Source organism: Oryzias latipes, chromosome 6, assembly GCF_053564925.1.
Source record: "Oryzias latipes strain Hd-rR chromosome 6, Olatipes_Hd-rR_3.1".
Taxonomy (NCBI): domain Eukaryota; kingdom Metazoa; phylum Chordata; class Actinopteri; order Beloniformes; family Adrianichthyidae; genus Oryzias; species Oryzias latipes.
In genome coordinates, this window is record NC_136242.1 from 23,873,778 (window position 1) to 23,890,051 (window position 16,274).

Here is a 16,274-nt window from a genome sequence, read left to right on the forward strand (position 1 = left end):
CTCACAAGGCACAATTAAATAAACTATCACGGATCAGAAGAAATAAAAAGATGACAGTTAAAATAACACTCTGATCATATTTTTCTGTATTGTAAAAGCGTTCCAGGTGGTTTAATTACCATTATGCAGTTTTTAGCCAAAAAAACTAAAGAAAAATGTCTCTTTTTCTACGACATAGTTTCTGCAGAGCAGCAGTAGTTCATCAGAAATTCACCTCTGAGTTGTGGGCGGGACCATTGGCACGGGGTAAGCCCACCCCTACTTCCCATCATCCATCTAATTACCAAGCTCCTGCTAACTTACAGCCTTTCACACCCCCAACCTAACCACAATGTCGTGCAATATTTAAGCAATACAGTTTGGAGACGGATGCCAGCTAGGACGAGTAAAAGGAAGATGTACATGGATCTATTCATCTACAAGTTGATGCATCAGAACGGAGCAGAGCAGGGATCCTGTGGCTTACAGTTGTAGCTTCTACATCACACCTACAAGCTTTTCCCAACAGCATTTTTTTGTCTGCTCCTGATTTACAATGATTTGAATATAAAAATATTCAGAAATGCATTGAGTTTATCCATTCATCTTCATCCGTTTGTCCCTTTCGGGGTCATGGGGCCATGGGCGAAGGCAGGGGACACCCTGGACAGGTCGCCAGTCTGTCGCAGGGTCACACATATCACACACCCATTCACATCTATGGACAATTTAAACTGACCTATTAACCTATGAAGCATGTTTTTAGACGGTGGAAGGAAGCTGGAGTCCCCGGAGAAAACCCATGGATACACGGGGAGAACATGCAAACTCCACACAGAAAGGTCCTCCATTGTTGTTGTTTTGGTTCAGGTCCCCCAGCCGGGACTTGAACCAGGGGCCTTCGTGCTGTGAGGCAGCCAGCGTTGAGTTTAATTTTCTTTATGTACTGTATCCATCACAAGAAAAATGGCACAAGAACATGTATAAAAATCTTTTTTTTTAAATTAATTTTCATTGGAGTTTGTCTTTGACTTGTTTTTCAAAACTGTAAAAACTGCTCTTTTTCTTCCTCTTAGGGATAGATGCAAGTCAGATTATTTAAAGCTGATTATTATGGCAAAGGACACAGGGAAAACTCCCACTCTAAACATGCTGGTTTAAATAAAAATATCTATATATCAGGAGTTAAAGGCCTGCATGAACAATCTCTGATAAGTAGATCAAGGCACAGGGAGGGGAACAGGATGGTAGTGAGAGATAGTTTGGTTGATTAAAATGTCATGGCTCTTTATAGATGTCTCTCTCAACTCAGCAAAATGCAATCAGCTCTGCACATCGGAAGCAGTGCTCCCCACAAATGGAGAAGTTTCTTTCTCTTAAAAATCCACACTAAAGACATAAGCAAAACTGAGTTGCTGGTAATAAAATATGGCTGCATTATAAAAGATAGAATGAAGATCTGATTAAAAACAGGAGCGTGAAATCTGATTAATGAAGGAGGGAAGCAGCGACTGGCCAACATGACCTGACACCATGTTTTATCAACTTTAACGCAATCATCAGATTAAAGATTTAAGACCACTCTAACTGTTTCTCCAGTTAATCTTTGCATGTCGGTTTCTTCATGTGCCTGCCTGTGCAGAGAAACTGTATATCACCTCACCTTTGCTCCTATAAATCAAACCTGTGTTTTAAATGAGAGGCTGGTTATTTGTGAAAGAACACACATGGGGGCTTTGTGATTGTTTTTTGGAGTCGACATTCTGCTTATGTTTGCATCCCAGAACAATCTCTATGGATCCTGCCAGCGTGCGCAGGCAATTAAAGCGATAGCATCTTCATATCCCTGCAACCAATAACTGAAATAATATCACTGTTTTATTAAACCCTTAATGTGGGGGCAGAAGGAGAGGGATTTTAAGGAGGATACACTTCCAGGGGTCTTATCAAGCTCCGATTTAAACGAGAGCAAATGTTCAGCTTAAGGGTGTGTCTGTGTATCTGTGCATGTGAGGCTGTGTGTGGCCTTTATCAGACATGAGTTTTAGCTAATCGCTGTGTCAGCACTCCAAAATTTAATTACTAGCACTACCTTTGTCCTTTAATATTTACTAACATCCACACTTCGTTTAATTAAGGACATGGAGAGAACATGTTTCCCCACTCGAATTAGAAAAGACTTATGCTAATTGCACTCATGTGCGAAGACCTAAAATATTAGCACTCCTCATTTTAGAGACAAAGAGAGCTCAAAACTTCCCGTCCAATCCTGGTGACCTAAAAAGAACACAGAGAAGACTGAGAAAAATGTCAAACTAAAAGGGGGAAGTACAGAACACATAAAGAAATGACTGGTGGGGCTTTTTGCTCTGAGGTGAAGCTCTTCTCATCTCTTATTCCCACATCTTCACTTAAGCCGCACCACGCTGCCTTCCAACACGCAACTTTTCCAGTGCAATCACAAATACAATGAGAATACCAAATGGAAAGGAGCAATAAGTAAACGAAAGCATGCATTAGATAATACAAGAATCCTGTTTATATCATTGACGAAATGCACACAGCACAGAGCAAACTGAGATAAATCACAGAGCTGGACCTTATCAATCATATCTAAAGAGAGTCAAGGTTTGACCGCGGAGACCTTGCATCCTATTCCATCTTGTCCAGTGACGTTCAGCGAAAGCTTCAGTAGTTTTAGCAGAAGAGCATCAACATCCTCTAAATCAGAGGTTATACCAGACTAGACGGGCTTTCCAATGATTTCATGCAAGGTTTGAGGTCCCACTCCAATCATCTTTTGATCTATTCTAAAAGTGTTCCTTGTGGTCTTTTAATTATGATTATGCTGTTTTAAGGCAGAATAAAAAAACCTGTGTTGTTTTCTAGGACATAGTTTCTGCAGAGCGGCAGTAGTTCATTAGAAATACACCTCTCAGTTGTGGACGGGACTGTTGCTGCAGAGTAAGCCTGCCCCCACGTCCCATCATCCATCTGTTTACACGCTTTGCTGCTAGCTTAGAGACCCTCACAACCCCAAACTAACATTACTGGTGCAACAAAAATAGTGACCAATATTGTAGCAATTTTCCGCTTAAATTTCATTAAATATTGTCCTCTGTCATGAGAAAAATGCCACAAGAACATGTTAAAAAATATCTTTCATTGGAGTGGGTCTTTAAAGAAGTAAGTGTTTACATGTGCATGCTTAGTGTTCGAAATACTTCACTGCATTATTCAGAGGGGTCTGTTCAAAGCGGTTGACCTAACACTGACCCTGCTGGAAAGACATAGAAAATGTAGCTAATACACACACGTTGTTTATTCGTTGCAGGTCATGCGATTAACAGAGGAAAGGAGCAACTGCTTTGCACTTCACACATTTTCTCACACCATGCAGCTGCATGGCTCTAAGCTCCGCCAGCTCTAATCAGTTTGGGGCCAAGAAGAAAGTAAAGCTAATATGATGTAATTTCATGTCCAAAACGATGCAGTGCGTTGTCATCGCCCACAATATGAAGCTACTTTATCTCCTGCAACACTTCCAACTCCTCCTTCTACAGGGAATGACCCCACCAGGAGCTTTTGACCAAAAAAAAAAGAAAACCCACAGCACCTTGGAACATGAAGGCACAGCGAGTCCAATAACCATCATGGTTGAAGGTCAATTTTCTGAGAGGATCTAGTTTTATTGCTGCTTCTAAATTAAACTTACAACAGGTCCCTTGGGCCTGAAAACTGCCATCCTCCCTTTGTTTGGCTCAAAAACAGCATCTGAGGACATAAACTGTTTAATGTATCATCTCCGACTTTTAAAAATAAGACTCTGTAAACTACCAGTAAATATAAAGTTCAATGTTTCTTAGACAAGCATGTTCTAAAAAATATCCTTGACAAAAGAATTACTTTGTGCAGAACCTCGATTGTTTTCACAGTAACCTTTTAGTTTTGGTTTTCAAAAAAAACCATCTGAGGGGAGCAGAAAGATCAAACAAACAGCGACAAAAGGAAGAGGGAAACGAACCACGAAATATCTCCATCTATGAGAGCCAGACTCTCTATACACACACTCCAGATCTCCCTATCTTAATCCTTTTCCTGTATTTTCTCGTAAGAATGTGCCAAGACAAACACCAGCTGAGTTAGAGATGTGCTACAGAACTTAATGCACTGACATTGTGAAAAAAGATTTATGTATTTTGTTGAGACTTTGTCACCAAATGCTGTTTGTGAGGTGTGTTGTTCATCCTTACCATAGATTTGGTGAATGGTCTGGCCAGCGTGAAGAGGAAGGTCATGAGCCACCAGCTCCTGTGAATGGAGGTGTACATCATGTTCCCAGGATGCACTGCATTGGAGGTCACACCCCGTGGCGAAAGGCGTCGGTGGAGCTCGTTGCTGAAGAGGATGTTGCAGAGTTTGGCACGGTTGTAAGCCAGCATGGACCAGTATTCTTTCCTGGGGGGGGACAGCAGGGCCAAGTCCACCTTGCCACTTGAGTCTAAGAGGTCTGTGAACCTGGAAGAAAGTCCACCGCTGCGATGGTGAGAAAGCAGGAAGGATTGCAGACAGCAGATTGTGTTGCATTCTGCATGCAAATCAAAGGCATGACATGATGTTCTTAAATTGCCTGCGACAAAGCCGTTAAACTCCAGATGTTGGACAAGGCCTCTCAAACACTGTGCTAGTTGCTGAACTATTATGTATACAGACAACAGACCCAGAAAACCCAACATGTGAGTGTGTGTGTATATGTGTGTTGCATAAAGGAAGAAAAAAAAAAGATTGGCTCCAAACCAGCGGGAAAACATTCTACATATTAATCCACTCATTAGAAAACAACCAATCAAAATGTCACCTGCTTTCCTTGTTGTGATTTTACAAGCTCGCCGCCTCTGCTTTACTGTCGCCTCCTGCAACATCCTTGCTTGGCTATATTACAACATCTGCAGGCTTTTCATTTCATGTGCTGTAACTTCATAAGTACTTTAAGCAAGCAGAGGTTGATAAATCAAATGCATGAACACCCAAAGTATTTGTTAGTTATTTACACCATGGAAGTTGTATCTAGTTAAAAGTTAATGAGATTCAGCAGCGCAACTGCAGATGCATGAAAAAATTATAGAGATTAAGCCAACAAGCAAACATATAGTGTGTTCATAAAATGAGTTCCAGTTTAAAGGAATTAGGTGTAATTTCATTTAGGGTATCATCTTCTCTTTTTGAGCCCGATCTGATTCACTACAAGGTAAAGTCAATGTGCATTAAGCCCCTATGGTGGGAGCTGATAAAGTGTCCAGTTATTACTCGCATGTCCATCCTTCCCATCCTTTGCAGGTCAGTGCTTCACCAGCCGACAGGCAGCTTAAAGGATACAATATGCCACCAGTTCAGGGGTCACACGCCACTTGCAAGTGGCAACTAAGTGAATAACTGGAAAATCAGTGGTAAATAACACAAACAAAAAAAGGGGAGGAAACTTCAGAAGATGCAATATAGGTGTGGAATGAGGTGCAGAAAACGGAAGATGTAATACAAGATATCCTATTTGCTCCTTGGCCCTTTAGTTGGTCGGTTCCTGGTGCTCTTTGGTACTATTTTAGCTATTTTTGATGCAGGTTAAGCCACTGCTAAATCTGAAGCAGAGGAGGATTTGTGATATGGTGGCAGGAGAAGATAGACAGCAGGTCAGGGGTGCAACTGAGCATTCTCAGCTTTCGAAGGATACCCCATTTTTCTTGCATTAGACAGTTTTGCACTATCAAAACCTGCCTTGCACAAGTCAATACTCAGGGCCTGATGTCAACGCTGCCTTTATGACAGCTTTTCCTGCAATCCCAAGCTTTTATTTTACTCTATGGTGCCAAGTTTACCAGTGGAAATATATATGCAACTCATACAACAGTTGATCTGCTAGGACAACTGTGAAGGCTCTCCAAGTCTCAGGACTCTCTTGAAAGCTCCAATCAATCACAGCAAGGCCATCTGACTGACTGAAGCCAGGATCAATGTTGCACATAGACAGGATGTGAAACTCATGGCTCAGGCTGAGGTTCACAGATCATTCCAAGACATCCTGCTTGTCGACCACATGGTTAAAAAAAACACAGCATCCGGAAAATAGCTTAGTAAAAAGACAGATTTTAAGAACAATAGATGAAGGGGGGAAAGGGTTGAGTCAGGAGGTCAAACAAGAAAGAAGCGGATACTTGATCAAAGTAAATTTTAGCTGATAAGTCCATCCATCAAGCTGATGATACGTTTGATTCATAGTGATAGCATGGCGAAGGAAATGAGTTTCAGTGAGTGAGGCTGTCATGTTTGGCAATACACAGCAAGTCTTCTATCTGTCAATTCATCCTGAAAACCAGCCAGTGTAGCGACTGGAACAGCAAGTGTTGAAGTTGAAAGGCTGGAGAATTGACAGGGTAGTTTTGGGAGATTACTGCTAGTGGTGCCTCCAGAACAGTTTATAGCAGGGGGAGGAAGGGGAGGCAAGAGAGTCTGGTACACCAAACTGTCCTTTCTTTGGTAACTCTGATTAATTTTAGTTTGATGACTGTGCAAACAATGCAAAAAACTGAACCCAAAGAAAGTACAAAGACCTTTATTTCAAGAAAAAAACGTTTGGTTTTCTGTCGAAGCAAGAAAGTTGAAGAAAGTTTCTCATTAGTAAAAAAAAAAAACACGTCTTAGTGACAAAAATGTTTTCCTTAAAATAAGAATTCTTGGTAAGACCATTCTTCTCACGCCATTGGCGCTTTTTTTTTTTTTTTTTTTTGCTTATTTAAAGAAAATCTGACAATGAGGTAAGAATTTTTGACTTTTCTTTTACAGGGAGCACAACCTTTTACAGAAAAAATCTTTACCCAAAATCCGAAAAACTCGATCAGTAATGTAAACACAGCTCAGATGACTTATTTTATTTAAGGTGTTTCTTCTATTTCCTAACAATCCGTTCAGAAAAGCCAAATTAAAAAAATTATAGAAATTAAGATAATAAACTATTACAATTATTAAGCCCAGTCCTTCCAAATGAACATTCTAAAGTCAGAAATTAAAATCACTCTAAATTCAACAATTTAATTCTTCTGTTGCTTAAATGCTTTAGGATATATTTAAACAAAAATGGAATCTAAAGACCTAAAATAAAAGATTATAGTCAGACAAAGCCAGTTGAGATATGCGTTGAGATTTTCTTATTGATTAAAATTTACAAAATCAAATCTGTTTTTAATTAATTCCTCATAAGGTTTTTAAGACGTATGCTTATTTTTTCTCTCCATAAATGAATAACTCTTTCTCGTTCTTCTACAGTTTCTGGATACACTAAATAGATTTTTTATCCCCTACAGGTGAAAATCAAAATAGTCATTTCCAATTAATCCAGACTTATACTCAGATAAAAGTAGTGGGGGGCATTTAAAAGTTATTTTTTGTAATTTGGCCTATTGATTAAATCCTATAACAATAACTTATCTATTGGGCTTTGTTAAATGTATTGTATAAAAACGATGTTTATTGATCACTTAAACAAATTGATCATGATCCATTAAAGGACGGAGGAGTTCTCTGGAGGGAGAACTGATGTTTTAGGGGTGGTGCTACGGTTCCCTACATAAGGTCTGGGAACTTTATTATGTCTTTATTCAAGCAAATTCTGAAAGAGGAACAATTCCTATTATGGAAATATGTTTACAGTTCGAGGATTCAAAATAATCAAATTTCGCTGGTCTTAACATAATAATGACTCACCTGTTGTGTCGTTACAAGTGGTTTCATATAATAATGAATAGTGAATTTTTTTTTTTTAAAGGTAAGCTGTTATGCGCTTAAAAAGTAACAGGGGCAGAATTCTTGCTTTTTTGTGGGAGCTACATTTTGATTTTCTGCACCATTATATTAAACAACATCCTTTAAAGGTCCAACAACACTTGAACTGTCTCTAACAGTTCAAGTGCACCTATGATGAACATTACGGACTCTCTTATTGACTACAACATAGTTTTTTGTCCAACAAACTAGTATGTACATACAAGTTTAGTTTTATCTGCTGAATCTAACATTTTTGAGTCATTTTTACATTTTTATTGGATTTTTTGTTATCAAGTTTAAATAGGCTCATTTTTTTTTTTTTTTTTAACTTGTCCTGTCCAACAGCTAGGCAGACAGATGAGAGCTGAGGGCCTCTTGGGTTGGACATATTTTACTTTAACAAGAGGGGTTATTAATCTTCAGACAAACCAAAGGTATGTCTGAATAAACCCCTTTTATAATTGGGGCCAAACTTTATTAATTTCAAACATGTCTGAAAATCTTTGGTGTTGGACCGGACGGAAAAGGAAAGAGGGGAAGAAGAGAGAGGGACGTTAGAGAGAGGGGGGGTAGGGGGTGATAATAGGAGGGGAAGGGGGATAAGACCATGAAGCAGCATAAAGCAACAAGTTTACTGGTTGTTAATCATTATGGTAAGGTTTAAATGTAAAAAAAAAACAAAACAAAAAAAAAAAAAAAAGGGCGGAGCCTGTCCACACACACACTCAAATGTTATAAACACACCTGTTAGTTGCAAAAATGTCCACCTGTCGACATGTACACAAAACAGATAATGTTCACACGCATACTTATGCCTTAAAACCAACTAGTGTGAAATATTTCAGTCATTCAGTCTGTTGAGCTAACACCTGTGCTCAGGTGAGTGTTTATGTTCTTCTAAAATGGATGGTGGAACGTGAAAAGAAGGAGGGAGAGTGCCCAGCCATCCCCACCCCAAGACCCCCACCGCACCAGCAGCGGTAGCCGGAATCCCCCCAACGCCACACGGGAACCGGCAGGGAACAACCGCCGCCCGGGCGACCAAGCCCGCCACCCAGGCCAGGGCCAGCAGGGCCGCCGCAAGGCCCCCAGAGCCAGAGAGCAGGGAGGCACGGAGGGAAAGAGGGCGCCGCCCCAGCCCAACCAGGAGAGCAGCCCCCCCGCCGCGCCGGGAGAACCCAGCGCAGGGCCCCACCGGAGAAGGACGCCCACAGCCCCAGACGAGCACCCCACCACCACCAAGGAGTTCCGGGCATCCCCCCGCCCCAACCCCAGGTACGAGCCAGGACCCCCCAAGGGAGACCCACTCCGCACTCCAGGCAGCCATCCGCCCGGCCCACGGTTGGTCCAGGGAGGAGCGAGGCAGGGGCCCGCCGCCCCCGCCCAGGAGGGGGGAACCCCGGGGAAAAAAGAGGGCCCACAAGGGGTGTTGTAAATATGGCCCGACCAGGCTCGGCCACAGTTGGAAATTTGGCGGGGCCCAGCACTCAGGAGCAAGGACCAGAACCCACCCCCCAGGGACACGAACACCCCCGGCTCAGATGTAATGTGAACCCCCCCACCGCGCGGAGAGAGCACCGCCGGGCCCAGGAAGCCGGCACCCCGGGGACACAGCCGCCGTTGCAAAGGGGCCCGTACCCCCCACCAGGGAAGAGGCAGGGGACAGATGGTCCTAGGTCCCACCTTCCTTGCAAAATGTGTGTGCGTGTATGTGTGTTTGAGAGAGTGTGTGTGTGCATGTGTGTGTGTTTATGTTTGAATGTATATATTGAGGGGGGAGGGGTGTGTGTACTAAGGGGGGTGCGGTTAAAATTGGCGGGTAAATAAGCTCATTGTTTAAGATTAAAATGCTTTGTCATCTTTTCCATCAAATTTTCATTTACCTCCAGCTGGGTTTTTTGTCAAATAAATGATAAGGATAAGTCAAATATACATTTTTGTTTATAAAAAATCTTGGGGGCATCATTGAGAGAACAAATCCAACGTTAGGGCTTTAGATGGCGAACGGGGCTTTACATACGATGAACCGTCCTGCCCGGTGCAAGTGTCCTCACCTGTGAGACTCTGAAGAAACCACCACCACCCGGGCCGGGGCGGAGCGACGAAGGACCTCCTGCAAGCACTGCACCAGGAGGAAGTGACCCAGATGGCAGATCTGAAAAGTGGACTCCAGGCCGTCTTCTGTTAGGGTCCATGGCTGAGTGCAGACTGCTGCATTACACACAAGAATGTGCAGGGGCCTGTGCAGAGATCGTGGAGGACAAAAGAATTTTATTTTGAAATTTAAATATATATACATATATAAAAACAACAGGAACAAGTAAAAGCAACACAACGTTGTTTCAGAGTGGGTAGACCATAGAGCTCTTCATAGACAGAGCAACAGTAACCCTGGCATGATGCAGTTTTCTGGTGAGGCCTTTGCAAAGGTAGAGTAGATGCTGAATGCAGCTGGCTGGAGTCCAAGAGCAGAGCCACAATAAAAGCTAATCTCAAAACGTTTCACAGGTGGGTGGGCAGTGGAAACGGTGTCAATGCAGGCTCCAGCAGTTCAACCAAACCCACTGACTGAGAAATGCATAAGCATATCAAAGAAAACTCACACAGGGAATGATCAAACACCAAATAAGAGGCTTCTGTTTTCATAGAAACAGACATACATTGAATTTTCAATCGTTTAAATATTAAGTAGCTCTTCTTGCTCATAGAACAGAGAAAGGAGATCGCAGGATTGGTCAGGGCAGGAGATCCTTGTCGGTGACAGCAACGCTCCGGCGAGTTCAGAACCACAGTAACACAATCCAAACACACCCCACCAATTTTTAATTTCTTCCATTAGAATTAATTATGAGGCCGAAGGCAATTTGTGTACCCTGTGTTTAAGACTGCCTACTGGATTAATTAAAAACTGGATGCTGGAAAATTAATGTGTGAATTGTTATGCCTCTCTATAATGAGCCATCCCATACTATTACATAGCAGTGTACTGTATGATCACCTTCAGGCCTCTGAACACACAAGGTTCATTAAAGTGCACAAACCTAGGCTGGAGTCAACTTAAAGAGTGCCAACCTCAGCACATTTGCAGCACTCCAGCACTAAGATATTTAAATTGTCTTCCAAAATACTAGAAAGGTGAGGGAACTGGAAAAATGAAAAACACATATTTAAGTAGATGACCTCTCTAACCTGATAAAATAAAGATTCAAAAAATAGAAAAGTTGTGGGACTTAAAGTCCCACTCCAATCATCTTTTGATCTATTTTAGAAGCATTCCCAGTGGTCTTTTACCGGTAATTATGATTATGCCGGTTTTAGCCAAAATCAAAAGAACCTGTGATGTTTTCTAGAACATAGTTTCTGCAGGGCAGCGGTACCCCTTGAGAAATTTGAGTGGAACTGTCCATCATCCATCTTTTCACACTCTCTCGCTAGCTTACAGCCCCTCACAATCCCAAATCTAACCTAGATAACCTAAATATCTAGGCGAGATATCAGAGATAATATCAGATATAATATCAGAGCTATCAACTCGTACAGTTTTGAGCTTAATGCCAGCTTGGACGACAAACATGAAGATGGAGCAGGGAGCTTATTGCCTGCTGATCATACCACCTACATCACACCTAAAAGCTTTGTTCAACAGCATCTTTTCTGTCTGTTCCTCATTCACAACAATTGTTTTAAAGAGACACTCAGAAACACAATTTTAAGCTTAAATGTATTTAGATATATCCTCCTTGGGAGAAGAACTACACAAGAACATGTTAAAATCACAAAACAATTTTTATGGGAGTGGGTCTTTAAAAGTTTTGCTTTTTGTTGGCTCTGTATGTGCATGTGTTATGGAATGTGAGGTACACAATGAGACAAACTCAGCTCCTCACTGGGGGCCACACAGTCATAGTGAGCCCCTGATCTGAACTTTTTAACCTCTCACTGATGCTGTTATTTTACCCCAATTTTCATGTTAAATTATGTAAAAGCCAGAGGGGAGAGAAAACATGTCACTAAAATTATATCTCATAATATAAAATCAAAAAAATTCACACAATCAACTTTTTTTTTCTTCTTCAGCCCGGCAGAGAATTTTCCCCTCGCAGCTCGGACAGCCCTCTGGTGAGTCTGCTAGTAATGTAAAAGGCCTGTTAATTCAACTGCCCACCAGTTAATCCCCCTCTCATAAGCGCAGGTCTAATGAATGTCTTTAATAGGCCTATTGCAGCACACCACGGTCCCTCTCTCCACATTAAGACCTCACACAACACAGTTGCACTCTGCAATCTCAGCGCTGGTCAAACGAGGGTGTTAACTACCAAACGGGGAGACATCCGTTTATATATTTACTTTAAATAACCCCCGTGGGTATGACCCCTGACCTCTATGATAATGTGGGCCAGCAGGAAGAGATTGCCTGTGTGAGCTGGGCTCAGGCTGGTGGTCATTAACGCTGCACTTTATTGGAAAGCTGGAAACTGGCAGCACATGCGCTGCATAAATGTGGGAACACACCTGATTCATGATTTGGCCCAAAAGAGCAGACGGAAACAGTGTGTGGAAATATCCGAGTGAAAGTGAACGTCCAGTGACCGTCTTCTGCAGCTATTTGTTGAAGTCGCCAAAGATAAAAGCAGAGAGCCAATCGCACATGTTCATCATAGAAATTGTTTTTGGGCGTTCTGTCAGCGCTGTCCTCCATCAATTACATCCCAACAAAACTGCACTGCATTCAACAATATCAATATCCAGGTAATTTCATTTCGAAGGACAGGCAATTAAAGCAGAATCGGGGTCAATGGAACACAAAGCACCGTGAAAGCCACTGACTAAAGCACTTAAAAGCAGGGGAGTGAGAAACGAGAGAACGAAAAGAAAAAGACTCTGATTACATTTCACCTGTCAATGACACGATGCAGAAGCATTGCAGTGCACGTGCGTGCAAGCACGCTGGAATTGTCTGGGTGCGCCTCTGCGTGTGTGTTGTGTTTTTCTCCGTGTGTGTGTTATGCCTGAAGATATACATGCAGGAATAGAGTGGTGGTAGACTCAGACAGCTGCCCAGTGCCATTCACAGCTCAGAGCTCCCTGCCTCCACTCTGCTCTGTTCGCTTTCTGATGAGAATTAATGTACTCTGACATCCCCTGGGAGTCCCCCACTCCCCCCAAAAGCACGCCTAATGAAGAAATACAACCTTGCCAAAATCCTGAAGTACAGAGAGTGACACAAACTGGGACTGAGACAACATGAGAGCATGGGAAAGCCAGACCCACTGACACAAACAGTGAGAAAAGAAGACATGGGGAAGGAAGAGTCATACGTTAGGAGGCAACATCCTAACTTTAGCTCCTCTACGTATACGTTAGAGGAGAACTCTAGCACAACAAGTGAAGGAAACTGCCGTGAAGCTTGTCTGTGAAGACAAACACGTGTCCTGGACAGCCAAACCCAGCCCCAGGGCAGCTATGGGCAGCAAGTGCCCTGCCTCTCCCTAAGGGGGTCTGCTGACATCAACATTCACGCTGTGTACACAAGCCCCTGTGCTGAGAGACCTACGAAGCGGATGAGCAGCAGGGACCACAGAACGCATGACCCCAAAATAGCAAATGAGCGGCGGGAAAAGCTGACCACCACAAAATAAGTGATACCAAGTGTCTTCCACCAATGTCAAGCAAATCAACACAAACACACTCCTGAGAGCTCACCCATACGGTGTCCATCAATAATCATTAAGATGTGCTTTAAGTGAAGGAATTTGGAGGCAGGTAAATTACAATGTGCTGCTTTTCCCTGTTTTATTACATGTAGACAATATTTTCTAGATATAAAAAAAAACATTCAAAAATTGTGAGGAAATTCACATCAACTATTAACTTTTAGACTTACAAATTCTTGGCCTTGAAAGACTCAGCAAACTCTCTGACACTGCGGAGGGAAGCCAGGTTGCACATCATGGCCTCCACTCTGGCTTTATGCTGTTAAAACACAAAGAAGGGAAAAATGAAACATTTCCTGTGAAGACCGAAAATTGAGTTTTCTCTTAATTATTGTCTCTCTGTGAAAACTATAGTTTATAAGTTAACACATTTTTTATCAAATAGTACATATAATTCTTTTTCTTTCTTTTTTTTACCTCTGTCTTTTTTAAATCAACAAAATAAACAATAAATTAGGGAAAAGGGGTTTATTGATGTAGATGTTTAAATAAAATGTAGGAAATGGAAAAACATCACTTCTATTCTCTGAAAATGTTTTGCCGCTGTAGTTGTTGCGATAGCTTGAATAGTTGGTGAGTACATTGACTCCGATAGCGGCAAGACAGGCAAAGAGAGAATGTTGCATTTGACTTTATTCATCAGAATGTTGTGCATTATTAGATGGCATGAAAATAGATCAGCTGTCCATACAATTAGCTTCAAGGGAAACTTGTTCAGCGCAACAATATGTAATTTACATACATGTTAGAAGGTCCTGCTATATGCTTAGAAAAATCCACCTTGAAATGTCCTCTTTTTCCTCCACAAGAGTTACTGGAGACGTGGATATGTGCAGCGTGCAAAGCAGTTTTTTGAAAGTGTAACGAAGACTCCAAAGGTATAGGTTGTGTATGTGTTCTGAACGCATATGTGTGTGTGGCTCATTTTGCACCATATGTTAGAAGACAAGGTGCAGATAGGACAGAAGTAGAGAAAGATAAATGACTTATGCAGTGAATGCATAGCTGCATTTACACAATGCAGGAGACAAGCTAAATATTCATCATCCTCTTCATCCTACTGTAGCATTTAGCTGCAGGCCACAGACCTCAGCAGAGGTGCATCAAGGCCTGAAGGGGGCATTCCTTTTTAATAATAGTATATACCCATGTTTGTCAAGTGTGTAAACCCAGCCTTTTTTTTCTTTCACCTCTCTTCCTCTTTATCAGCACAAGCCCTCAAAAGATACAAGCGAGGTTCAACCTTCTAACAATGCATCAGCCCACATGGGACCACGGCATATGTTAGAACAGTAGCGTACAGCACGAAGCGAGACGGAGCAAGCTGAACCCAGGGGGCAGCGCATCCCTCACGCTCCAGTCTCCAGGTTCTGCTCTGTGCTTCGTCCTGTCCAGAATCCCTGAGGAACGCTGTCAGCTCACATTACACCTGGAGGAGCGTTCAGCTCTGCATCCGCCACCACGGCCGCCGCATCTGCTGCTGCTCCGCTGTCAGACTTCCCCTCTCAAATGATCTCCTGTCCGCACGCGTCACATGGGAGCGCACTTACCCTGTCTTTGCAGAGCTAAGTACACATGACACTCGCAGCAGGGTCGCTCCACGCTCCCCTGAGCACAAAAAGGGTTAAGAGCACCTTCAGATGGAGGCGCAAGTCTTTAGGTACTTTGCATACACTATAACTGCTCCAGTGTGGGTTCCCACATGCTCACGCACACAACAAATTTAGTGTTGTGACTCAAGAGTAAAACATAGCTACCACACCATAATCCATGGCTGAATTATCCTCTTGATGCCACTCTATGCCATTATATGGATGCTATTACAGATCATTAAAGAGCTGCTTATGACTGTTATAGATACGATTATAGGATACCAGCTTATATGATCTGAACACGGCAGTAATCACAGGTCAGGGGAGACAACCTATTTTAACCACTTATGTATGCAATAGGAATATTTTGGACTCGCATGCATGAATCAAAAAAGAAAAAGCCAGTAGTGAGCAACCATTTTGTGCTTCTTTTAAAGGTGATTCAGCTGCTAGTTTTACTGTGCGATAAAAAAAAAAAAAGGAGGCATCTAAACAAGGTCAGAGTCGGCGACGACCTGGGTGAGGCCTCCTCGACAGTACTGCTGCTTATGAGAGAGAGACCAGCAGAGAAGATGACAGCAGGTGTTGGCCTGATGGACACATATTACTCTCCCTGGAGACGTGGAGGAAAGGGGAAGGAGACATGGAGTAATGTGAGACCAGAGGAGGGGGGGGTAGGAAGTGGGGTTGGGGGGGGGGGGGGGTCACTGGAGCAAATCCAGCAGGGAGAAGGTGAGCAGCCTGCTTGCCCGCCTGCCTACCCTCCCCCTGTAGATTGAAGTCTTGCGAAGAAAATAAAGTTTATTGCCTGGAAAGAGAGTGGGGGGGAGCATGTAAAAAGCATTAAAGCGATGGAGGTGAACAATTAGACAGATGGCCAGGTTTTGGAAGGAGAAGAAGGGGGGGAAAAAAAGAAGAGGGCAGGAAAAGACAGGGAGAACATACAGACGCAATTGTTCAGGGTTTTTACGAGGACCTGACAACTCTTGGTCTCTTCAAGGGCGAAGAAAAAGTGAAAAGCAGCGAAGCCTTTCCGGTTAACTCTGGAGCAATCGCTGAGTTCGCAACACCACTGAGATCGGCTTACGGTGGCAGGGCTCACTGCCTCCAACGCCCCCAGCTGATTGAAACATGTGGAATTTTGCAGCTGGACAACCAAAAAAACCATGGCATT

At 42.7% G+C, this 16,274-nt stretch overlaps 1 protein-coding gene across 1 annotated transcript in view; it reads right to left on the minus strand.

Moving 5' to 3' along the window:
* The window catches only part of wwox (WW domain containing oxidoreductase), a 162,046-nt gene that overhangs the window by 102,582 nt on the left and 43,190 nt on the right, over positions 1-16,274 (minus strand). The window contains exons 6-8 of the mRNA XM_004070065.5: positions 13,679-13,767; positions 9,849-10,034; positions 4,233-4,497 (exon numbers count right to left, since the gene is read on the minus strand). Coding sequence (XP_004070113.1) covers positions 4,233-4,497; positions 9,849-10,034; positions 13,679-13,767 — 540 coding nt within the window. The remainder of the gene's footprint in view (positions 1-4,232; positions 4,498-9,848; positions 10,035-13,678; positions 13,768-16,274) is intronic.